General features: G+C 43.4%; 1 protein-coding gene across 1 annotated transcript in view; it reads right to left on the bottom strand.

The window, feature by feature from the left end:
• FASN (fatty acid synthase) overlaps positions 1-24856 on the bottom strand; it is a 1281817-nt gene that overhangs the window by 595115 nt on the left and 661846 nt on the right. The window contains exon 23 of the mRNA XM_044068230.1: positions 22809-23198. Within this exon, the coding sequence (XP_043924165.1) occupies positions 22809-23198 (390 nt within the window). The remainder of the gene's footprint in view (positions 1-22808; positions 23199-24856) is intronic.

The raw sequence follows: 24856 nt of genomic DNA on the forward strand, positions 1-24856 counted from the left end.
AGCCCCTCTGGGACCCTGGGAGATAGTCTCTGGATCAGCAACGGGGCTTTTATAATGGAATTTGTGGGAATCAGGCACTCTATAGTATTTGTCAGGTTTGGCTGGAGCAGGAGGCAGAGAATCTGGGTTCAAACTAGATTCTAAGTAAACATCTTCCACAATGTCTAAAACTGGGGGGATGGCAAGTGGTCTGGGCTGGGGAGTAAAAGAAACTGAGCCTTTTCTTTGAGTCAGAGTAGCCCTGACCTTCCCAGTGAAAATGTTCCCTCATAGTGTGTAAAGTTTCCCCAAAGGAGTAGTCTTCAGGAGGAGAAGCTGAGGGAATAGAATCCTCAGCATCAGAATCTTCATAAGGGGAGAAGGAGTAATCTTGGTCCTCAGAGGAGCCTGAGGAAATAGACACTTGATCAGAGGAGACATAATCCTCCTCTTGTCTAGGCCTTTTGTTGGGTGGGGGTTGGGAACCCCTGATTAAAGAGATCAAATCTTCAGCCATTTTAAGCATCTGTTTCTTAGGCATGGGGCCTTGAACTGGAGACTGAAGTGCAGTCTTTTTAGGTTTAATAGGAGTCTTAAGCTTAAGATACGTTTTTATGGCTAGAGTCGTCGGTCTGAAGACACCTTCAGAAACCGAAGGTGTTTCTGCAGCACCGACATCTCTTTCTGCAGTGTCGTTGGTAGGGGCTAAACAAAATGGCTGCGTCGGCCTAGTACTTTCCGCCAAAGGCTCCGAAGCGGTCTCGGGTTCCAAATCTGCGGTAGTCAGGGGCTGTGTCAGAGCCTCACTGAAGACCGGTGAACTGGAGACCAGACCAGACCAGCCGAGGCCTCAGAGTCTGGCTTGGGTCTAGGCTGCCTGTCCTTATCCTTGCGTTTTTTGTGCACGCCGGTAGTCGGTTGCTCCAACGGCATTGTGTAGTTAAATTTTCTACCGAAGTAGTGTCGTGCAATATCAAAGCGTCTTTTTATAGTACGCTTATTAAACCTAGCACAAAAATGAAAACCAGTGACTGTGTGGTCTGGGCCTAGGCAAGGTATGCAGTAAGAATGAAAATCCTTGAGGTATTTGCTTCCCACAAGAAATACAATTGTTAACTTTTTCTGACATCGGTCTGAGGCAAGAAAAGTTTCCCCAACGGGGTACTTAGCTTTATTGAAGACTTCGGATCTCAAATTCGACTTCAAAAATCTCAGGAGTCGGCCGACTGGCACTTGTGAACTGCTTCTGCTTTGGGCACCGCGCGGCAAGAAAGACTGAAGAAAATGGCGTCTGATGCATTATATATACCCCTGGCGCACTGACGTCAGGGAAGAAGCGACAGCAACCGACGCCGGACCAAGACTTTGGAATTCCGGCCAACTGTGGGACCGCCTGACGGCAGGATAACCCAAGTGCGATGACTGCAGCAGGGTAACACGATGAACATCAAAGGGAATCTCACAGAACAAGAGGAGAAGCAAAAATAGAGGGCTAAACAGAAAATAAGGGAGTACCTGGACAAAATGCATGAGTTTAGAAAGACTGCAGTTAAGCAATTTTTGGTACCTCCAGGGCATAAGAACATTTATCACAATGACTAAGGTAACAAAACATTGAAAGAGTTCAAAGTCAAAGTAAATTTTGTCATTCAGAAATCACACAAGTGCAAAAACTGAATGAAATTCTGTCTCCCCAGACTCAATGTGCAGACAACATATATATTTTCAGACATTTACACATGTAACACCTAGCTACTACATCACAGACATGCAGGTAGACAGACTAATACTGCACATAATTAGAAAAAAATGTCAACACTTTTCGAACTGAACACTTACTTGCATGAGGCTCAAGTATCGCACAGGTACTTGATTAAGACATTGCATTGATCCTTGCACAGAAACAGACATTTGAGTATTGCACTGTGAACATCAGAGTACTACACTATGGACATTACAGCATTGCACTATGGTTACTTTACTAATTTGCATGTATTGCACTGAAAGAAGAGATTGTTGCCAAACTTGGGGAACCTATAAGTAAAATAACCAGAGGTCCTGTAGGGGTTTTAGCGATGTTCAGAAATGTTATGAAAATTTATATAAAGCAGAGAAATGTGGAATCAAGAAAGAGTGCACATATAATATTTTATGGAACATTTAAATTATGCCAGGAGATTGGAGGCGTTTAGATAAAAATAGTGATATATATAATCATCTTCAGGAAAAGATGCAAAGAACAGATGGTACTCCTGTGGAAGCCTGGAAATTAGGAGGGAAGAAAGTGATAAACATCTGGAATACATAATAGTATTTTAAAAGGAGGGTAAGCACCAACATCTTATAAGGAATCTCTGGTGGCTGTTACCTAAAAATGGCAAAGACCCTTCAGAGCCAGCTTCGTATAGATCCATTTCAATTTTAAACCAGTTATCTAGTGTTTATGTCTATACTAACTAAAAAAATGGTAAAGGTGTTGCCAAACTTTATATGGATTGGTGTGGTTTTGTGGAGCAGAGGCAAACATTTGACAACACGAACACTGGTGATCCAAAGAGAAGCAGAATGTAAGAAAATACCTCTGTTGTTGGTGGTTCTTTATGCAGAGAAAGCAGTTGACAGGGTAAGCTGGGATTTAAGGAGTAGGCATTAAAATCATTTGCATTCCCTGACAAAATGAGGTTAATTAGAAGGATATATAAAGGGTCAGAGGAAAGGATCAAAGTGGGAGGGTTCCTCTCAGATGAGCTGTGTTTGAAAACAGGAACCAGGCAGGTGGCCTTCTTCTCTTTTGTCATTTGCTTTATATTTAGAGCCACTGGCAAAGAAAATAAGGCCCTACAAAATAAAAAAATATAACTGGTATGGTAATCAAGAAAAATGTATTTGCAGATTATATTTTGTACCTGATAAATCCAGAAAAGGACATCTTTGTTATGGAACATTTTGAGACCGTTTGAGTCTTTTCGGGATACACAATTAATGAAGATAAAAACAAAGGCAATAGCAGTAAATTATGTACCCCCCTCACATGAATCAGTTCTGTAATAACCATATTTATGAGGACTGAGTATTTAGGAGTATGGATTAAAATGGCATCTGTTATAGCAGCTAAAATAGCAACAAAATATAATACAAAAACTGAGAAACTGGAAAAACTTTTTACGGCTATGGATAGTAACACAGAAGCAGTAAAAATGTTTTTATTCCCTTTAGTTTTGTATATGGGTCAGGCATACTTTTACCAACCAGAGGAAAAGTTGTGGACAATAATAAAGCATTAAAGGACTTTATCTGGTAGGAAAGACGGCAAGGGTTAAGTAGGATAAGCTGATCCTTCCAACTGGAAGAGGGGATTTAGGGTTATCTGATTTGAATGTATATTTTATACCTACACAGTTAAAAGCTCACATACATAACAGGCAAAAGGTTACAGTTCAAAGTGGAAAGTGATTATGAAGCAAGGAGAAGTTCAAGAAAGAGGATGGGATTTTGGATGCAGATCCTTGAGAACAACCATACGGAAGGTTACATACTTAAAATAGCAGAAAGTATTCCCAGAACCAAGTTAATACAAGAACAGAAATTTTGCCAATAGGGATGACTGCATGTAGGGGCACAGAAAATAGGTAATGGACTATAATTTAAATAAAAAATTAATAAAAAAGGGACTGTAATTTACTGGAGAAACTTGGCAAAGGAAGAAAGATACTGAGAGCAAATGAAGCAGAAAAGGTAATAAAGTGGGTAGAGGCCAAGATGACATTTGCATTGCAGGCTAGAGACGGTCTTCCCTAACACGGCTTGATCTCATAAGCTAAAGACTTCCACTGGTAGAGTTTTTAGTTGCATCTAGAATAGTTGCAGCTGTTTAAAAAGGGATAATTAGTGGGGCATATAAAAATACTGCATGATAACAGAGAATCAGATGAGGTTAAAGACTGGGAAGACAAGACAGGAAAAAATGTACATGAAAAAAATTGGAAGCTATTTGAATCCCAAGTGTGCAACCAAGGCCAGAAGGTTTCTGATCTTTGCTTGGAAGTGTTTGCATAGGTATGTTTATGCCCTAAGCAGACTGCAAAGAATTTTTCCACAGGTAGATAAATGTTAGAGGTGAGGAAGAAAAAGGTAACTGGGAACATACGTTTTGGGAGTGTAATGAGTTGCAAATTTTAAAAATTCCCTAGAGATTACTCTATCAAATAATGGATAAGCAAATAGCTGCAAGTAATGAAATGCTTTTTAGCTGGGATACAGGATCTGAAATGCCTATACACAGCAAGACCTTGTTAATTTTAATTATGTTGGCTGCCAAAAAAAACAATTAGTAGAAAATGGAAATCAAACTCTACACCAACTTATTTGAGGTACTAAATATGAGATAGGAAAAGAACCGGAAGAGATCTTTAGAAAAGGGAAGGAGCAAATTACATGCAAGTAAACAAAGTGTGGGGAAATGCATGCAAAATAATATTAATGGGGAGGAGGAGTGAAGTTAAAGGGAAGGGAGGAATTCAGCAAGTTTTTGGAATGTTACACTGATAGTAGCCAAGAAAAATATACTTGCTGTATATTGCATTTAAAAGGGAAAATGTTAAAATGGTTTGCAGCCTTTTCTGTAAATGCAAACTTGCCTAATGTCTTAAGTGGGGATGATCAAGGATCTGCAGACGTCTCCTTTATCCCTTGCACCCAATGAGGGCTGGAAAGAAAGGGTCAAGCAGACAAATGGGGTGGGGAAGTGGCAGTTTGTACTGCAACAATGATCTAATTGAATATTTGCAATTACGGTAAGTGTGAGAGCTGTAATATTGTACTTCACAGTCAATGATGAACTACTGATTCTTGGAAGAATTCCAAAACCCAGTGGAAGGGTGGTAGAAGCTTCTGGCCCTTAGGAAGTACAGGTTTAGCAGGACAGCTGTAGCAAACTCTGCTCGAGCTCTACACGCAATGCCTAAATTCTAGTGTTCTGTAAATCTGTGCAGCGAGTTCCAGATGGCAGCTTCTAGAATGGCCTGTGTAGAACTCTGTAGGCAATTTTAGCTGCTCTGTGCTGTGTAGAATGGGCTTTGACATGATCAGGAAGAGGTTTTCCTGTCAAGTGTAACAATCCAATGCAAGTGGCTATCCATTTGGATATGGTTTGTTTGGAGACCGGTTTATGCTCTTTCCCCTTCTGTGAAAGCCACTAACAGTTGCTTTGCTCTATTTGGGTTTTTTGTCCTGTCTAAATAGTACCCAATTTGCCTGTGTACAGCCAAGGAATGAAAGAATTGCTCCACTTTGTTCTGAGGGTTTAGAAAAAAAACTGGCAGCCAGATAGCCTGGTTTAGACAGAGTTCTGTTACCACCTTAGGCATTAAAGATGGATTAGTTCTAAGGGTTACCCTCTCTCTGTGAAAGGCTCTTTGCACATAATGGCCTACAGCTGAAGTGATTGCAATTAGTAAAGATGCTCACTTGGAAAACCACCTTAACAGGGTAGATGCTACTAGTTCAAAGGGAGTTTTTCTAGCACACAGAGCCTAGGTAGGAACTGGGCTCCTAGGTGGCGTCAAGAAAATGATCCCTATAACTTCAGGTGGGGGGTAAGAGTAAATGAGAGGGGAATGAGGCAGGCAAGCTGAGATGGCAGAAGCAGAAGCCTTATACAATGAGAACGTCTCTGGTTGAACAGATCTAACAGGTACTACACGACTGATGTCTACACATGGGAGGTACTGCACGACTGATGTCTACACGTGTAGGGGTGTTCTTGCTGTAGCACCAGATGGAGAAGATCTTCCATGTAGCTAGGTATAATTTTTTGGTGGAGGATTTCCTTACTTCCTTGAGGATGGTTAGCACCAAAGAGGGGTCAGTTGACATTTTCAGGTGTTAAAACCCAATCCTTCAGGCGGTCAGTGAGTGCTGAAATGTGAGGGTGGAATACTAAGTTCTTAACCTGGCTGTGGTGGTACATAACCTGTGGGAGAGAGTTAACCTTCCTCTGCTGAAGGTCATAAGGAGGAAAACAGTGTTGTCCTGGCCAGTATGCAGCAATAATAATCATACTTGGCTTGCCTGTCCTAACCATTATTCAGAAACCCTGGGAATCAAGGTTTAAGGGTGGAAAGGTAAGGCATACAGAAACAGGTTGGTCCATTTGAATACAAATGTGTCTATTTTCCATGTCCCTGCTACTGGATTCTGGAGCAAAATTTCTGAAGTCTTCCATTTTGGTGGGTGGCAAAAGATCTACTGAGGTAAAGTCCAGTAAAGCTTTCTCTTCAGCATCTATTCATTGGGGTCCAGAAGATTCCTGCTTAAGGAGTCTGCTAGGGTACTGTTCCATCCCAGAATGCAGGATGTGATAAGAGTTAGTTTTGGGTCTTGTGCCAACAACCAAATCTTTATAGTGAGACTGCACAAGGAGTGAGAGAGTGCCCCCTTGTTTATGTATCACACGGCTTCTGGTATTCTGTCTAAATCAAAAGTCCTTGATGTTAGACTGTTGAAAGGCTTTCATGGCTAGGCAGATGGCCAACCACATTTTCTGGTTGGTATGTGGCTTCCTCTGATCTGGGGTCCAGATGCCCTGCACCTTCATGGTCCACAGGTGAGCCCTCCTCAGCCTATGTCTAAGCAGTTTGTAGAGATGGTCTTGTCTGCTTTTGGAAAAGAAAGGTTTGCACACGTATTCTGTAAAATGGTGCTTTTCCGCCATAGCAACACCTTTTTTAGGCATGGAAGGAAAGGCAGAAGTGTTTTCGGCGGCTGAGAATGATGTTCCCACAAATTTTTTTAGGAACCATTGCAGCTTTCTCATTTGTAGTTTTTCAAGGGAGATCATAAATATGCAAGAAGCCATGCACAGCAAGAACTTGAGAAACTCTTGCCAAGATCTGTAGCTTTGGCAGCAAGCTGATCATGTAGTTTGTTGGAAAGATTTTTTTCTTTGGAAAGAAGACTTTTTGTTGCATAGAGTTGAGGGCTCTGAGAAAGAATCTTTATGGAAGTTTGAGACTTGGAGGTTTAGGGTGAGACCTACCTTTGGGAAGCAGTCTATTGTGACCTACAAAGTGTTGAGTCTTGTCTATGGACTTTCCCTGGATGAGACAGTTATCTACGTAACAGTAAGTGTGAACCCCTAGAGTTCATCAGTGGGCTATCAGAGGACCCAAGTACTTTGTGAAAAGTTAGTACACAGACCAAACAGTAAGGCACAAAACTGGGAGTGCAAGCCTGCTGCTAAAAGCAGTGTGCAATAGGGACATGAAACTTCAGTAAGGTTGCCATTTTGAATTTTTGGAACAAAAGAATGTCTAACCTCGACAGGTCCAAAACAGGCCTCCAGATGTCCTTTCTTGGGACTAGAAAGATCCTTGAATAAAAACCTTTTCCTTCCTGACCTAGAGGAACAGGATGAATCAATCCTTGTTGCAGCAAGTCTACAAGGAACAGGTGGTAAGAAACTATTCTGCTCTTTTTGGGGCTTTGGAATGCCAAGGGGCTCAACTTCTTTAAAATGAATGGAGTAGTCCCTTTCTATGATTTGAAGGACTCGCTGGTCTCTGGTAATAGTTTTCCATTCTTGTCAGGAGTAGTGTCTTCCTGCCAGAGGACAGGTGGGAAGGGAAGGTAGAGGGATCAGGGGTTGAGGACTGTCAGTTGGTCTCAGTGCCGAGTGGGCTCTTTGGAGCTCTCTGGTCTGTTTGCCACCTTTTGGACTGTCTGGCTTTCTTGGCAGGAGGCCTTGCCCTGCCGTGGGGGTGGGTGTCACAGCTTGTAAGGCTACTTCCTATTATACTGATGTGTAGGCAATTGGTAAAACTTTCACAATTTTAATTTGTTTTCTTTTTTTGTCCAGCTTTCAAACACCTTTACAGCTTGGGGTCCAAAAAAACTTGTCTAAAGGTGCATCCATCAACTCTGCCTTGACCTGATCTGTGTGTCAGATTCCTGAGCCATGCATGTCTGTGGATAACAGAGCCAGTGGCAGCTGCTCCACACATCATACATCTAGTGCAAAATGCCCAGGGGGGCTGTGAAATCAGTTGGTAGACCTGGTAGTGTGGGTTGAGACATGAGCAGTATCTTGTGTCTTTGTATTTTCTCCCTTTGCATTTTTCCAGACTAATGTTGGCAGAAGCTAGGTATTGCAAAGTCAGGGAAAGCAGTAGGCTCAGGTGAGATCACAGCAGATAAAGATGTTGGGTGAGATAGGTGAGAACTGGCTCCTGAGGGTACTCATAGCAGTGTCAACAGATAACTGGAAAATAAGTATGCTCATACCAGTGTACAAGATCAAAGGGGACATCAACAACTGTTGGCAGTAGAGAGGCATCAAAATCCTGTGATACTGTATGAAAGCTCTGGAGAGGGTGATTGATAAACAGATACACAGAGTAGTAAATGTAAGATGGGAGATGAGCTGTTCCGATTCAGATCATGATGCAGCACAAAGTACAGTTGTGTACACTTACCATAAATGTAGATGTTAGTGTATTCACTGTTGCAGTCATCACCTGTGGGGTTATCCCTGCTGTGGTAGCCTTCGGCTGGCCCGAATACCAGAGAATGTTTTTGTGCGCCGGCTGCTGTCGCCTGTAGTCTGAAGTCAGGTCATCAGTACTATAAAGCAAGGCAGCAGACATTGCATCAGGTTTTCTTGCCCTAACCCATCAGAAGCACAAGGGAAAATAGAGAAGTAGTCCTAGTGGCTAACAGCCACCTTGGGAAGCTTGTGCCCCCCTAGGGGAAGATGTTAAAAGGGAGAGGGAGGGAAACCAAGACTGCAACAGTGAATACACTAAATTCTACATTTATGGTATATGTACACAACTGTACTATGTTCTTCGTGTTTCACTGTTGCAGTCATCACCTGTGGGAGGATTCCCAAAGCTGAGGTAAAGGGTGGAAGGATAGGTAGAATCCTAGGTATGGGTCAGGAGGCCCTGCAGAACTGCAGAGGCAAACCCTGCCCTAGACTTAGAAATGAGAGGTAGGTTGTAATGCTTTGTAAAGGTATGAACAGAGGTCCAGGTGGCCGCTTCGCAGATGTCCCTGGTTGGTACTCCTCTGAGGAAGGCAGTAGAAGTGGAGGTTGCTCTAGTGGAGTGGGTACAGATAGACTTAGGGATGGGTTTCCCCATGTAGTCTGTAGTAGAAAGCAAAGTTGTGTACACTTACCATAAATGTAGATGTTAGAATGTATTCACTGTTGCAGTCCTTACAAAATGGGTTATCCGGCTCCTGGTAGCCCACATTCAGCCAGAATACCAAAGTCCTTAGTATAGGACATCAGCTGCCTCTGGAGTAAGCCTGACATCAGGTATAAAGACAGGCAGCCGTCATTTCCCGAGTTTCTTGCCACAATTGTCACGAGCCCCCAAAAAAGTAAGACCAGGTAAAGAAAAAATCCAGTCTGTGCCCTAGGAAAAAAGGGGGATGGAAGGGGGGGGGGGCCAGGACTGCAACAGTGAATACACTCTAACATCTACATTTATGGTAAGTGTACACAACTGTACTATGCTCGTGTTTCACTGTTGCAGTCCTTACAAATGGGTTGGTTCCCAAAGCCCAGGAAAAAACAAAAAGGGAGGAGGAACACCACTTACTAATGGTTGGTAAGAATGCCCTGTAACTTGCAGTGGCAACACCAGTCCTGGACTTGGAAAACAAGGGCAAATTGTAATGTTTTGTGAAAGTGTGGACAGAGGTCCAGGTAGCTGCTTCTAGGATGCCCTCAGGTAAACCTCTAAGAAAAGCTGCTGAGGTAGAGGTAGCTCTAGTAGAATGGGTCTTAATGCCCTGAGGAGGAACCTTGCCATGCTGCAAGTAACAAATTGAAAACAATGAGCAATCCGCTTAGAAATAGTCTGCTTAGAAATAACTTGCCCTGTGCTCCAAAAGCAAAACTGACCAACAACTGATCTGACTTTCTGAAAGGTTTAGTCCTATCCATGTAAAATCTAAGTTGCCTATGCACATCCAGAGAATGTAGCAACCTTTCTCCTCTATTCTGAGGATTAGGAAAGAAGGTAGGCAGGTGGATAGACTGGTTAAGAGTCAGGCTAGAAACCACCTTAGGCATAAAAGGATTAGTCCAAAGAGAAACCCGATCCACATGGAAAGTGATAAAAGGCTCTAATGCCATTAAGGCCTGCAGCTCAGACACTCTTCTAGCTGAAGTAATGGCCAAAAGAAATGCAGTTTTCCAGGAAAAACTTCAAATCTGCTGAGGCAGCAGGCTCAAAGGTAGGCAGAGTAAGTTTCTCAAGCACAAAATTAAGATCCCAAGCAGGAGTAGGTGCCCTTCTGGGAGGCTTTAAATTTAAAACTCCCCTGAGGAGCTGTTTCATCAGGGGATGAGAGAAAATGGGTTATTTAAAGGAACAGTGAGCAGAAATAGCCGCATGAATCTTGATAGAAGAGAAGGAAAGTCTGCCATTAAGTAAACCTGCCAGGTAATCAAGAATTAGAGAAAGAGTAGGTTGAGATGGGTCTTCTCCTCTAGTCTGCACCCAAATAGAGAATCTTTTCCACTTATCTGCATAAGATTTCCTAGTACTAGGTCTCCTGGCCTCATGAAGGACCTCCACTACCTGTTGAGAAAGGTTTAAATTATGAGCCAGGCAGTCAAATGCAGAGTCCGAAGGTTAGGATGCAGAATCTTTCCTTCATCCTGAGCAAAGAGATTTGGTATCAGGGGAAGATGCCAAACCAGAGACTGGGAAGAGACTGTGAAGAAGTGGATACCAATGCTGCCTGGGCCAGTCTGGAGCTATGATGATGGCCCTTGGTTTTTCATCCCTTATCTTTAACAGCACTCTGGGAAGAAGAGGCAGAGGAGGGAATGTATAGATAGATAGCTGTGTCCAGGGGAAGGACAAAGCATCCACTTTCTAAGCTTTGTCGTGATGATCCCTGGTGCAAAAGGTTGGAAGAATGTGGTTGGCTAGAGAAGAAGAGATCCACCTGAGGAGTGCCCCAACGCTGAATGATGCGATGGAAGATGGTCCTGTTTAGTTGCCACTCGTGAGGATCAAGGACCTGCATGCTCAATTGGTCTGCCAAGGTGTTGAGCCTTCCTGGAATAAACTGAGCTATCAGATGAAAGCTCAAAGAGGCTGCCATGGACCATAGTCTCATGCTTTGTCTGCACAGGGGGTAAGAGTGAGTCCCTCCCTGCTTGCTGTTGTACCACATGATTGTAGTGTTGCCCGTCTTGATTAGAAGAGTACCAGGAGAGAGAAGATGTTTGAAAGCCATCAAGGCCTGCTGAACTGCCATTATTTCCATCCGATTTATGTGCAGTTGAGCTTGCTGATAGGTCCAAGTTTCCTGAATGCATGTGCCCTCTAGATGCGCTCCCCAAGCGTAGTCAAAGGCATCCGTGGTAAGAGTCTGGCTGGCAGGAGGTGGACAGAAAGGTAGGCCTTTGTTCTGTGCATAGGCCGTTGCCCACCAAAAGAACTCAGTCTGCAGGCAGGGAACCAGAGGAAGAATCAAGTCTAAATCCTGAGTGTGTTGACACCAAAGGTTTTTGAGGTACCATTGTATTTTCCTCATGTGCAGTCTTGCATATGGAATCATTAGAATACATGAAGCCATGAACCCCAGGGCTTGCAGGAATTGCCTTGCAGAGAGCTGGGTCATGCTTGCAAAGTCCTTGAAGTAATTCGAAAGATTCATCTGTTTCTCTTGAGGGAGAGAGACCAACTGGGCGGCTGTGTTCAGATTCACTACCAGGAATACAATCTCCCTGGTGGGTACCAATTTTCACTTCTTTTCGCTGACTGTAAAGAACCTTCTCACCTCTTTGGGCTATACAAATTCCAAATCCTTTAGCAGTTGCTCTGGAGAGTTTGCTTGAATAAGGCAATCGTCCAAGTAAGGGTAAATTTGAAGGTTTCTTTGCTTGCAAAAGGCAATGACTAGAGCCAGACATTTTGTAAAAACTGTGGGAATAGTAGATAAGCCAAACGGCAGTGCAGGGAATTGGAAGTGCCCGTCCCTGCTCTGAAACGAAGGAACTGCCTGCAGCTTTTTCTTATAGGGATGTGCAAGTAAGCTTCTTTTATGTCCAAAGTCACCACCCAGCAATTCTTGGTCAGCATTAGCAGCAACTGCTGAAGGGTGAGCATTTTGAATTTGGGAATCACCAGAAAGGTGTTTTAGAACGGACAAATCCAGAATAGGGCATCAGGTGCCCCCTTTTTTGGGAACCAGTAAAAGTCTCGAGTAAAAACTCTGGCCTATCTGAAGTGCAGGAACTGGCTCTATTGCTCCCAGGTTTAGCAAGGAAGAAACTTGGTTTTCTGTTCCGGCCTTTGAAGAGGGGGAATATCGGGGTATCCTTGGAGGTCCGGGAAGGTGTGAAAGGAGAATGTGTAGCCTTGAGATACTATTTTTAGCACCCATTTGTCATCCGTGATAGTGTGCCAGACATTGGCAAAAATGGCTAACCTTCTCCCCAAAGGAAACCCTGGGCCCACAAAGACAAGCGGGGGAAAGCCGGAGTCAGAGAAAGTTTGCTTTGGGAAGTCTGCTTAGAACTCCCAGATTTAGAAGATGACGCCTGCCAGTGTTTAGCCTTGTAAGGGGTGGAAGTCTGTCCCCTGGAAGACCTGTAGCCTCTGGATCTAGTACGACCCCTATTTACTAGGGTCAGGAAAAGTCCAACTCTTAGAAGGGTAATGCCTGCTAAAACGAGGAGGCAGAACTTGCAGAAAGTCCTTAACAGCTTGCACAGATTTAGCCTTATCCTCCAGCTTCAAACACCTCTTCTGCTTTGCTTCCAAAAAGACTGCCCTTATGCAAAGGTATGTCCAGTAATTTAGACTTTACAGGTACAGAAAGGGGCTGTTCCCTGAGCCAAGCAAGTCTTCTGATAACAGAACCAGTGGCCGCTGCTCTGCAAGAAGCCTCCAAAGTGTCAATCCCACAATGTAGATAATGTTTATTTACCAGAGTGGCAGAATTCAATAAGTCTTGCATGTCCTTATTCTCCAACAGGGAAGGGACACCAGCAATTTTAGCCTTGATAGCCTCCAAAGTATGCTGCTGATACTTAAGCATATGAAAGAAACAATTAACAGACCTAATAGCCAGGGTGGAAGAAGCATAAATCTTTTTACCCCACCTAAGGCCCTAGATTCCACGTCAGAAAGAACAGCATTTTTAGCAACCATGGCTTTAACACCCTTAGGGCCCTGAGAAATGATCTCTAGATCAGCAGTAGGATTCTTGAAAAGGAACAGATTAGAATCAGGAACTCTATACCTGTCAGAGTTTCTGGGAGCAGGAGGAACAGAATTAGGAGTCAAAGAATTCTCCATGAAAACATCAACTTCCAAAACCGGAGGAACAGCCAAAGGCTTATGCTGAGTCAAATCCAAGAACTCCCTAATCTGCTTCTTCTATGGAGGGAAATCCTGACTTTCCCATCTAAAATGCTCCCTGAGGGTATTCAGAGTATCCTCAAAAGAGAAATCTTCGGGGGGGGGGGGGGGGCAGAATGGAGTCTTCAGCATCAGAGTCCTCAAAACCAGAAAAAAGCTGAGAATGTCCATCAGCAGAGTTGCTAGAAACTTCCGAGTCTGATGCAGACAAAACATCTCGGGACGATTCCCTAGCCCTCTTAGAAGGAGGCTGAGAGCCCCTGATAAGAGTTAAGAGATCACTAGCCATCTTAACCATCGGAGCCTGAGGTAACTGAGGGGAGGCCACCTGTTTAGTAGATTTTCTGCAGAGAGGCTTATTAAGAAAGCTGGAGGGACTCGGGAGGCCTAGCCACCGCAGAAATGTGGGCCGTGGTAGTCTGTCTGGATCTGGTCTCCGGGCAGAATAAAGAGGCCTCAGAAGCCAATGCCTGCCTAGCACCTCTGAAGCCAGAGGCGATGACTGGCGGAGGGTCAGAAGGCAAGGTAGAAGCCTGAGAAATGGAGGACTTGGGAAAGGCCTCCAAAGATGCCTGCTGCTGAACATCAGTGGACTGCAGGGGCAAGGAAAGCGCCTCACTGGCTGCCGCTGGACTGACAACCCACTTAACAGGGATGTAAACGGTTAATTTAACCCTAGGCCTGTTGTGGTCCTTATCCTTGCACTTCTTAGGCACATCCAAAGTCGGGAGACCAGAAGACACCATACCAACAAACTCAGGCCAAACTCCGAAGTGCTTATACAAAATCCTAGCTCTATGGCATATGGTACATCGGTTAACAGAAGCAGAGATCGCAATTTTGGACTATGTGCTCAAGGCCCAAAGAAGTAATACAATAAGAATGAAAATCATGCTGCGGAATCTGTTTTCCACAGGCAAGACAGTTATTAATTTTCTCTGACATTCGTTAAAGCAACAAAAAAGGGTCCCCAACAGGGTGCTCATCTGAGGAGGTCTTCAACTTTAGAAGTCAGAATACAAAAAGGAGGTAATCGGTCGACCGGCACTCATGCAAATTGCTTCTGCTTCAGGCTCTGCGGCAAGAAAGACTGAGGAAATTACATTGGCTGCCTCCCTTTATACCCGACGTCCTGGCGTCAGGCTTATTCAGGAGGCATCCGACGTCATATACCAAGGACTTTGGTATTCTGGCCGACTGCAGGCTACCGGGAGCTGGATAACCCATTTGTAAGGACTGCAACAGTGAAACACAAACATATGGATACAGTGTGAAATCCATTTGGAAATGGTTTGGAGATGGGCTTCCCCTCTGCTCCTGGGACAAAGCTTACAAGAAGCTGGTCAGTTTTTCTGAATGGCTTAGTACGGTCCAGATAGTATCGGAGTGGTCTGTGCACGTCTAGTGACTGTAAAATTTTTACTCCTTGTTTTGAGGGTTGGGAAAGAAGGTGGGAAGGTGTATGGCCTGGTTAAAGGTCACAACAGATAACACCCTGTGCATAAAGGAGGGATTAATCCTCAGGGAGAGACTGTCTGCATGGAAAATTACTAAGGGCTCAACAGCCATGAGAGCTTGAAGTTCCAAGACCCTTCTGGCTGAGGTGATAGCTAGTAGGAAGGCACTCTTCCAGGAGAGGTATTTCAATTCTGTTGAAGCGACAGGTTCGAAAGGAGGTAAGGTTAGTTTCTCTAACAATTCAGGTCCCAGGGTGGAGTAGGTCTTCCAGGAGGCCTGATATTAGAAGCCCCTCTGAGGAATTGTTTAATCAAAGGATGAGAAGAGGAGGGATGGGTCTGAATCATAATGGGCAGAGATGGCCAAGGCATGGATTTTAATGCAGAAGGAGAAGCCACTATTGAGCAAATCTGCCAAGTAATCCAGGATGAGAGGAATGGAGGGTTGGGAGGTACTGCTCCCTTTTGATGGCTTCTATGAGCAGAATCTTTTACATTTTCCTGCACAAGAGTTTCTTGTGCTGGGCCTTCTGGCCTCTTTGATGATATCCAGGACCCATCTGCTTGACTGGGACTTCTGGTTAGCTTTTAAAAATATACACCATGCTGAAAGTTTGATAGTCTGTAGTTCTGGGTGCAGTGCCTTCCCCCTCTCCTTGGGTCAAGAGGTCTGACCTCAGGGGAAGCAGCTTTGGGGGCTGCAAGGTCAGACTGCGTAGTAAGGGGTACCAATGCTGTCTGGGCCAATCTGGAGTAATGAGGATGGCCTTTGGTCTCTCCCCTCTTATTTTGATCAGAACCTTGGGAATAAGGGGCAGAGGAGGGTATGTGTATATACAGAGGGAGCTCCAGGGGAAGGTCAAGGCATCCACCTTCCATGCTAGGTGATACTCCCTGTTACAAATGTGCAACTGGTGGTTGAAGTGTGAGGCAAAGAGGTCCAACTCTGGGGTCCCCCACTCCTGGGTGATATACAGAAAGATTTCTCTGTAGAGCTGCCATTCATATGGGTCAAGTAAGTTTCTGCTTAGGTGGTCTGCCAGTGTGTGTTGTTGATTATTGGTAAGTAGTGGGCAATTAGGTGTAGCCCTATGGAGGGGGCTGTAAGCCAGAGACTCATAGCTAACCTGCATAGGGGGTAAGGTTGGGTGCCCCCCTGCTTGTTGATGTACCACATTACTGTGGTGTTCTGTTTTTATAATTAGGACCCCTGGCCTGAGATGGGGTTGGAAGTAAGTCAGAGCATTTTGCACTGCCATTCATTTCTGGTTGATGTGCAAGTGAAGTTGCTGGGCATTCCAAAGGCCTTGGATACAGCTGCCTGCTAGGTGAGTGCCCCAAGCTTTATCTGGGGCGTCAGTGGTGATGGTCTAGCCAGAAAGGCAGAGGATGAAGGGAAGACCCTAGTTCATGGCACAGGCCTCTGCCCACCAGAAAAATTCATCCCTTATGCAAGGGATCAGTGGGAGAGTGGTCTCTAGGGACAGAGTGCCAACACCAAATTAAGTACCACTGAAGTTCTCATGTGAAGCCTGGCGAGAGGGATGAGAAGGATGCAAAATGCCATGCAGCCCAGGGCTTCTAGGAACTTCCTCACAGTGAGGTGACTTCTGGAAGCCAGCTGGGTGAAGTAGAGAGGTAGGAAGTTCTGCTTTTGTGGACAGGAAGGCCATTAGGGTTGCTGTGTCCAGCACAGCTCCCAGTAAAACAATTTTCCTGGTGGGGTTTTGCTTTGATTTTTTCTCGATGGTGAACCCTAGGGAAGTTAGGACTTTCTTGAAAAAGAGAAGGTCCTGCAGCAACTTTTCTTTGCTGTTTACCTAAATGAGGCAGTCATCCAAGTAAGTGTAAAGCTGTATATTTCTCTGTCTGTAGAATGCTATAGCCAGGGCCAAGCATTTGCCGAATAGTCTGGGAGCAGTAGATAAGCCAAAGGGTAGTGCAGAGAACTGAAAGTGCTGATTGCCTGCTCTGAAGTGCAGGAATTTTCTGCACGATTCCCTGATGGGGATGTAGAGATAGGCAGCTTTTAGGTCTAGTGTCACCAGCCAGGCATTTTGTGTGAGCATAGGCAGGAGCTGCTGCAAGGTTAGCATTTTGAATCTGGGGACCACCAAGAAGGTGTTCAGTTTGGATAGATAAAGGATGGGATGCCAAGTGCCCTCTTTTCTGGGAACAAGGAATAGTCTGGAGTAAAAAATCTTCCTGTTTGATCTAGAGGGACAGGTTCTATTGATCTAGAGGGACAGGTTCTACTTCCCCCCTGGGATATTAGTGTTTTTACCTGTTCTAATGGCTCTGCCCACTGGTTGGGGGGGGGGGGGGTCTGGGTACTCTCTTGGAATACGGAGTTCGCAGAATGAGAATGATTTTTGATGTCCATTGGTTATAGAAAGCCAATTGTCCTTGGAGGGTGAGCCTTCCTCCTAGTTTTAGATGAGTGAAAAGAGGGCAGAGGGGGGAGGGACAGTCATTGTGAGTGCTTGCCATAGAAGCTTGGCTTAAAACTCCCTGCCTTAGAGGCAGAAGTGGTCCATTGTTTGCTTCTTTGCTGGCCCTGGGATAGGGGCCTGGATGTCCTGTCCCTTCAGGGCTTACCTTGGCCACGTCTGCTGGGTTGCAGGGAAGGCCAATGCTTAGAGGGAAGTTCCTGCTGAATCTAGGGGGTTGAACTGGAAAGAAATCTTTTCCTGTTTGCATAGATTTTGCTTTGTCTTCCATCTTTTTAAGCACCTTCCCCCCCAAACAGGCATTCCTTATCTAGGGGTGCATCAATAAGTTTAGACTTGATGTGATCAGGGAGAGGATGTTCCTTCAGCCATGCATGTCTTCTAATAACAGATCCTGTCACTGCTGCCCTGCTAGAGGCTTCTAGGAAGTCGTATCCACATTGTAATGAGTGCATGACCACTTGACAAGCAGAGTGTAGTAATTCTGCCAGCTCTTTTGAGCTGGCACTGTCAGGAGAGGTAGCAATCATCGGTTTTAATTGTTCCAAAGTGTGTTGTTGATATTTTAACATATGGAACTGACAACTGAGTGCTCTGATAGTTTACACCTCTGACCACACCTTTCTTTCCCCATCAGTCCAGAGCTCTAGAGTTTGTCAGAAGGAAGTTGATTCTTGGCAGAACTAGTCGTAGCTCCTTTGGGTCCCTGTGTAATGACCTCAGGGTCTGCAGCAGGGTTCCTGTACAGGTATCGGAGAATCCGGTACGGTAGTACCGGTTAGGTTTAGTTGGAGCAGGAGGCAGGCCATCAGGGGCTAAGCTGGATTCATGGAAATCATCCACCACTTCCAGAATAGGTGGGATGGCCAGGGGTCTGTGCCGGGGCAGGTCCAGAAACTCTCCAAGTCGTTTGACTGTGGGTAGTCCTGAGATTCCCACTGAAAAAGTTCCCTGAGGGAGTGAAGGGTTTTCCCCTGAAGGAGAGGTCCTCTGGAGGAGAGGCAAAGGGGATGGATGCCTCTGCATCTGAATCCTCAAACAGTTAAGGGATGTTGTTCCTCTTCAAAAGCAGAATAACCAGATTCCTCAGACTCTTGGTCTGTCAAATTTCTGGAGAAAGGTGCCTTTTCCTTTTAGGATGGGGGGGCCTGAGTACCTTGGATAAGGGAGATAAGATCCTCCCCCATTTTAAGCATCTGAGCTTGCGGAGGGGGAGCAGTAGCAAGATGGTGGCTAGAAGCAGATTTCCTAGGAGTGGCCTGGCTTCTAGGCCTGAGAGAATCCAGACTCTGAGAAACAGTCTGAAGAGAAGACGTCTGTCTAGAACTGGTAGTGCGAATGGCCTCCTTGGAAGCTGGTGCCTGCGTCGCGGCTCCGGAACCAACTGAGGCAGAGATAGCCAAAGTCTCAGAAGATGAATTGGATTTATGCAGCATACCGGACTCCGAAAGGGTCTCGGCAGAGGCCTGCGTAGAAAGCAAGTCAGGCTTCATGGGTTGCAAAAGAGCCACACTGAATTCTGGATAACAGACGACTTGCTTAGCGGAAGAGTCGTCATAAGGCTTAGCCTTGTGTGACCTGTTTCTAAGTTTTTTCAGAATGTAGACAGATTGTTGGCTGATGGATGCCATATCAGAATTCAAAGACTGAATACAAAAGTAACAGTCTACAAAGAGCTCTACAGCGAATGGTTCTTGCATTAAAGAAGGCAAAGAACCAGCAACGAGGGACGTTGTGGTCTGGGCCTAAACAAGTGATGCAGTAAGAAAGTCTGTGTGGGATCAGCCTTCCACAGGCGAGAATTTACTTTTTCAGACAGTTTAGAACAAGAAAAAAAACTTTCAGACATAGTTTAGAACAAGAAAAAAGGGTCCGTAATGTGTACTTCGCTTTAGACGTTTTATGCTGAAATTCGACTTCTGGTACTGACAGACTGGCACTTGTGTGAACTGCTTCTGCAACGGGCTGCACGGCAAGACAGACTGATGTAATACACGTCGGATGCCTTGCTTTATAGTATTGACGACCCGACGTCAGACTACAGGCGACAGCAACTGGCACACAAAAACATTGACTCTGGTATTCGGGCCGGCTAAGGGCTACCACAGCAGGGATAACCCCACAGGTGATGCCTGCAACAGTGCAACACTAAGAACATCAGACCCTGTGTTTGCAGTAAGACAGATGGTTGAAAAAGCCACAGATGAGGAAAGAGTCCAACTGAGCATTCTTAGACTTGGAGAAAGCAAGTGATAAGGTTCCAACAAAGCTGATTTGGGCAGAACTGCAGTGGCTTGAAGTCCCAGAAATACCTGCAGAATTAGTGCAGTATGTACAGGGACCAAATGACTCAAATACAAACACAGTGTTCTGTCTCACAAAGGGGCTCCCAGTGGGAGTGGGTGTGCACCAAGGTTCAGCTCTGAGCCCACTGCTGTTCATACTGGTGATGGACTACATAAACAGGTAGGAGAGGACAGATCAACAGAATTGCTGTATGCAGATGACAGGCAGACTAAGCAAGAACTTCAGCAAAGGACAGGGGAATGGAATGCAAAACTTAAGGCACATGGGATGAAACTAAGCACAGATAAGACAGTGGTAATGGCAGCAAATTGGGGAAATCAAAAGAAGCTGAGAATTGAGGTAGAAGGGAAGATAGAACAGGTTAATAGCTTTAAGTATCTGGGAGAGGTGGTTGAGGAAAAGGTTGGAGGGGTTGCAGCCAACTGGCATAGTCTGAGGTGTAGTGTATGACAGAATACCAAAGAAGCTGAAAAGTAAGGTGTACAAGACAGTTGTACGACCAGTACTACTGTATGGGTACAGAAACCTGGGCAGTAAAGGCAGTGCAGATGAGGAAGCTAGAGGTGATGGAATTGAAGTGTCCGAGAAGGGTGGCGGGATGCACACTGTGGGACAGATGAAGAACAGAGGACATAAGCGCAGAAGCTAAAGTAGCTCCAATTTTAGAAAAGATCAAACAGATTACAGTGGTTCGGAAATGTGCAGAAAAGACTACGATGATCTGATTTGGTAATGCAAACTACAGGAAGGTAAAGTGTCAACTAATGAACTGCAGCTACACCGAGAGGACCTCAGGGGTATACCATTTTTACATTACGTACATTCTCATTCCATCAGTGCATGGCTTTGCTGGGGATACATTTAAGTATCTTAATTGCACAGTCAAAGCTCTTTCACTGTACTTTCAGACTCCTGAGGGGGTGAAAACAGCTTAGCTTTCCATGCTATGAATTCTCCAGCACTCATAACTCCTTCACTTAAAGTATTAAAGCAAACACCCATTCTAGCCACGAAAACCTGCACTATCACCTCAAGATCAGATGATGGTGTGACAGCACTTCCCTAGCAACCCATGAAACCAGTCTGGATGACTGGATGGTTGATCACAAGTTTCCACTAGGAATACAAGTCTTCTTAATGGAAGACACTGCCAGTTTCCAACCAGTACCAAAATATGTGGCCAGATTTCTTGATGGCCTCATTTGGTCATAAAGCAAGTATGAACATATAATTTGAGATTTTGAAACACACAGCTATAAAAATGAGTGGACAGTGGAGACCACTGAACATTAAGCTTTGAAGTATTTATACGACTGGGATTTGAGACATTTATCCCCAAAGGGGAACAGAGATTTTTTTGTGCATGTGGGTAACAGCCATGCAAAGACTGAAGACAGACAGGTGTATGCATAAATCTAGGTGGCCAACCAGCATCTGTCATTAACATAGCATCGACAAACCAGAAAACTCAGCTTCTGAAAGAAAGTTGCCATTTCCTCAGTGACATTGTTGACAAGAGTTAGAAAAATGGGGAGTATAAGGGATGGTACACATTATATTAGTGGTGTGCTTAGCTGCATGTAAATGCAGACAATGGGCAATGACAGTAATTGTCTACTGGGAACCATGATGCTGGTCTTAATGGAGATACACACATATACATGAAGTATTGTGTATGGGCTTAGGCAATGTATAATGTGTGCGCATTCTGAGCAATAGCTCAGATGTGTGCTGCTAGGACAAACACTATTGCTAGACTCAAAGGTCCATTCAGTTAACCATCTTCATAGAGCAGTGTTAAGAGTTAGATGACAGAGATACTGAGGTATGAAATGTCTGCAGCAGACGCATGTATTCTAGAAGAAAAAAAAAACAGTTTTTATTCCATTACAGGTTTTGTTGATAAATTTGAGGGAATTTGTAAAGCATTTCATCATTTCTAAAGGAAAGTGTCTAGAAGATAGGGTGATACAGCACCATACGTTTATAAAGAAAGGTTGCGCCAGATAAACATAATTCTTCCCTCGGGTAACAATGAAATTAGATTAGAAAGTAGTTGTTGACCTACCTCAAGAGGATAACAATACTTCTGATAAACCATGAAAATAGTCAACGAACAAATTAGACTATCGTATGGTGCATTATGGGAGTCTACTGTGAGGTGTTAGAACAGAGTAAAATGATTAACTGTGGGACTGTAGGGGTCAGCTGAGGAGTTTTTTTGCACTGTGGGTTTTAAGTAAACAAACTGTGTGAATGAAAAGTGCGCTTATTTGAACAGAAATTAACGGTCTAAAACAGGTTCACAAATGAAACTTTACATGCACAACTGTAGAATACAGAAGCACTTGCAGCAGCAAATTAGGAAAGGGACCTGGAGACAGCTATAGCAAATGAAAGATAGGCAAGAGATGACAGGAGCAAAAGAGGATGGAAAACAGAAGGGAGGGGGATTTAAAGAATCATCGTGAATATAAAACAAGAAACTTGTCTCCTCATTCCAGTATGCCAATACCACCAAATTCTAGAATACTGTGTGTGAGGCAGACACCTCCAGAAGGAAAACCAGGATATCTAGTACACTAGTGTAAACAGCATACTAAGAAGCATTCACAAAAAAGTCAAAGGGAGGGGACCAAGGGAGGCATGACAGCAACACATCAGAGGAAGCTACTGGGCACAATAGAAATTTATTAAGGGAAGTCACCTAAAGTCCTTATCAGTACATTTCAGAAATTAATTAGAAGAAATGGGTACAAAATGAATACCATTACATAAAAAAGCAATACAACATAATATTCTGCTTGACATGTCAGTAGGATGCAAAATGGTGACTGAAATCAAGAATGCATGGGTCAGATGAATGCTTAAGAAAATCTGCTGCACGTACAAAACATTAGCCCAAGTAGACCCAACGATTTTCTTCTAAGTGTGCAATTCATCTGATAACTGCCCTGTGTATACTGTGTACATGGGCTATCCCTTTAAGGACTACTGCTACAAAATGACTATATAAATGCATTGAGTGGAGCACAGTTAGTGCACTGCTTTGCACATCATAAAGCTAAGCAACTAGTTTAAGTACTATTTTAGAACACGCCATATCAAATGCTCTGTTCACCTCTCCCAAAGCAATATTCATTGGGAGCAATACTTGCTGAAGAGATACTGCTCCCTTTGAGAGAGAAGAAAAAAAAAATGACAAAACATACATCACTTGTTACCTTAGACAAGAGGCCAGAATGATGTTTGGAATTGACTGTTGTAAGAAATGCTGTTGTCTCTCCAATAGTGTTTGCTTTTAGGAGTGTATGCAGCAAAATAAAACCACCTTCCTTCAGTGTGGCAGCCATGTTGGAAACCATTTCAGTGGGATTGTTGAGAAAGGTGGTAGAGGCATTGCACACAACAAGGTCGGCTCCAGTCAAAAATCCAGAGGCAGGAGTGGCAGGATCCCATTGCAATGCAGAAACTCCAAACTCTTGAAGTTTGCTCTCATTGGTTGTAAGATGATCAGGGTCTGGATCTGTGGCAGTGTAGTCAAGTTGCAACATAGGCTGGGTGTTCAGGAGAGCAACAACCCTTGAGAACAAGTTTCCTGTACCAGACAGCACCTGGAAGGGTTAGGGAGAAAATAAGTATTAACCAACCAGAACAAAATATATACATCTTCTATACTAAAAATATATAAATACCAAACCTATTAAATCAAAGTGCAAGTGGGTCTAAACATTTCTGAATTTTCCATTGTGTTCACCGAAACAGGAATGTTCTCTCAATTTGCACACTTTCACATGTGTGAACTAAAGCTCTACAATTCCTGATAAAACATTTACACTTACTGGCTGTAAGCACAAAAAGTCTAAAGATCTCTCTACTACCAACACCTTACACAGACCAAGAACAAGATGATGTATATCGCATTATAGTCAGATAAGGTTACCTTCCTAAAACCTTTAGAAAAATGTTATAACTTATTTCAGGACATAAAAACGCCAACCGCCACCAAATATCACTCAAAGTCCAAGTAACTTCAGCAGATGTAGAATGAATGAAAACTAAACCCTTTATATACCTTCCAAACAATTATTTTGTTAATCAATTTACTTTTAAAGTTAAAACATATAAAAACATCTTAAAAACCATAGAAACAAATTACAAATATTTCCTTGCCATCATACTTAAAAATATGCATTAAAGAAAATATACAATAAAATGAATAAACCTTTAAATTTAAAATGTTTAAGATGTTTTTTTTTTTTTTTTTTTTTTTTTTTAATGATTAACTTAAACTTTGTGTTTAACATACTTGCTAAAAACTTGTTTGAGCTCCCTCTTGTGACCTTTCAACAGAATACAACAAAGAAAATGAAATAAAATTTAATGCATTTATAACCCAAGACAGAATCCATTTAAAGCTATCCAAATATTTTGAAAAGACTACTTGTTAAATTGAAATTTAAAACCATTAAAAACTTAAAAATGTGGGAGGAACAATGTTTGGAAAAAAGGATTTATAGCTTAGCAGATCTTATTTTGAGCAAGGGAGCTATAGAAATATTTTCATTTAACCCCGGTGGTATATTTGCTTGCAGGGCAACTTGCCACCATTACTTCCTATACTCTATCCTTTCTTCCCATAAACCTCCCCGTATATCCTTTTTATATACATTCTAGTACAAAAAATAAATAATGCGCATTGCTGCATTCTAGTTTGTGCTTAAACCGAGCTTTAGTCTCTTTTTGATCTGTATATCAATAGTGTTGATAAATTCTTCTCTTTAATTTACGTTCAGTCTTTCCCACATAAGAGCCGGCATTCCTGACACACTGCCAGATATACCAGACCACTGGACTCTCAGTTACTAAACTCCTTTCCATTCAACCATGTGTTCCTACTTTCCAAGAACACTTTCTTGGTTCACTATACAACTGCATTGTGTGCAATGCCAGCATTTATATGTGCCTTTCCTCTTCACCTTTTCTTGCTCAGCATCATGCTCCATTAGATTTTTCAAACTATAAGAATTTCTATAAACTTTTAACTAATTCTTAGATACTTTTTCTAGATCGGTAAAAGCAATAAATGTGTCCCATTCCATATCCACAACTCTTCTTGTCATTTTGGCTCTTGCATTAAATTCCAATACTAGCACCTTTCCAAAAATTTCCTCATTTTTTATAGTGATTGGTGACTTCAACATTTACTCCAAAAATAGGTTTAAATCTGTTCAGTCTCCCTTCACAGACTTCACCCTTTACTTGTTCAATT

The sequence above is a fragment of the Protopterus annectens genome, chromosome 4.part0, assembly GCF_019279795.1.
Source record: "Protopterus annectens isolate FY-2018-M chromosome 4.part0, PAN1.0, whole genome shotgun sequence".
NCBI classification, from domain to species: Eukaryota; Metazoa; Chordata; order Ceratodontiformes; family Protopteridae; genus Protopterus; species Protopterus annectens.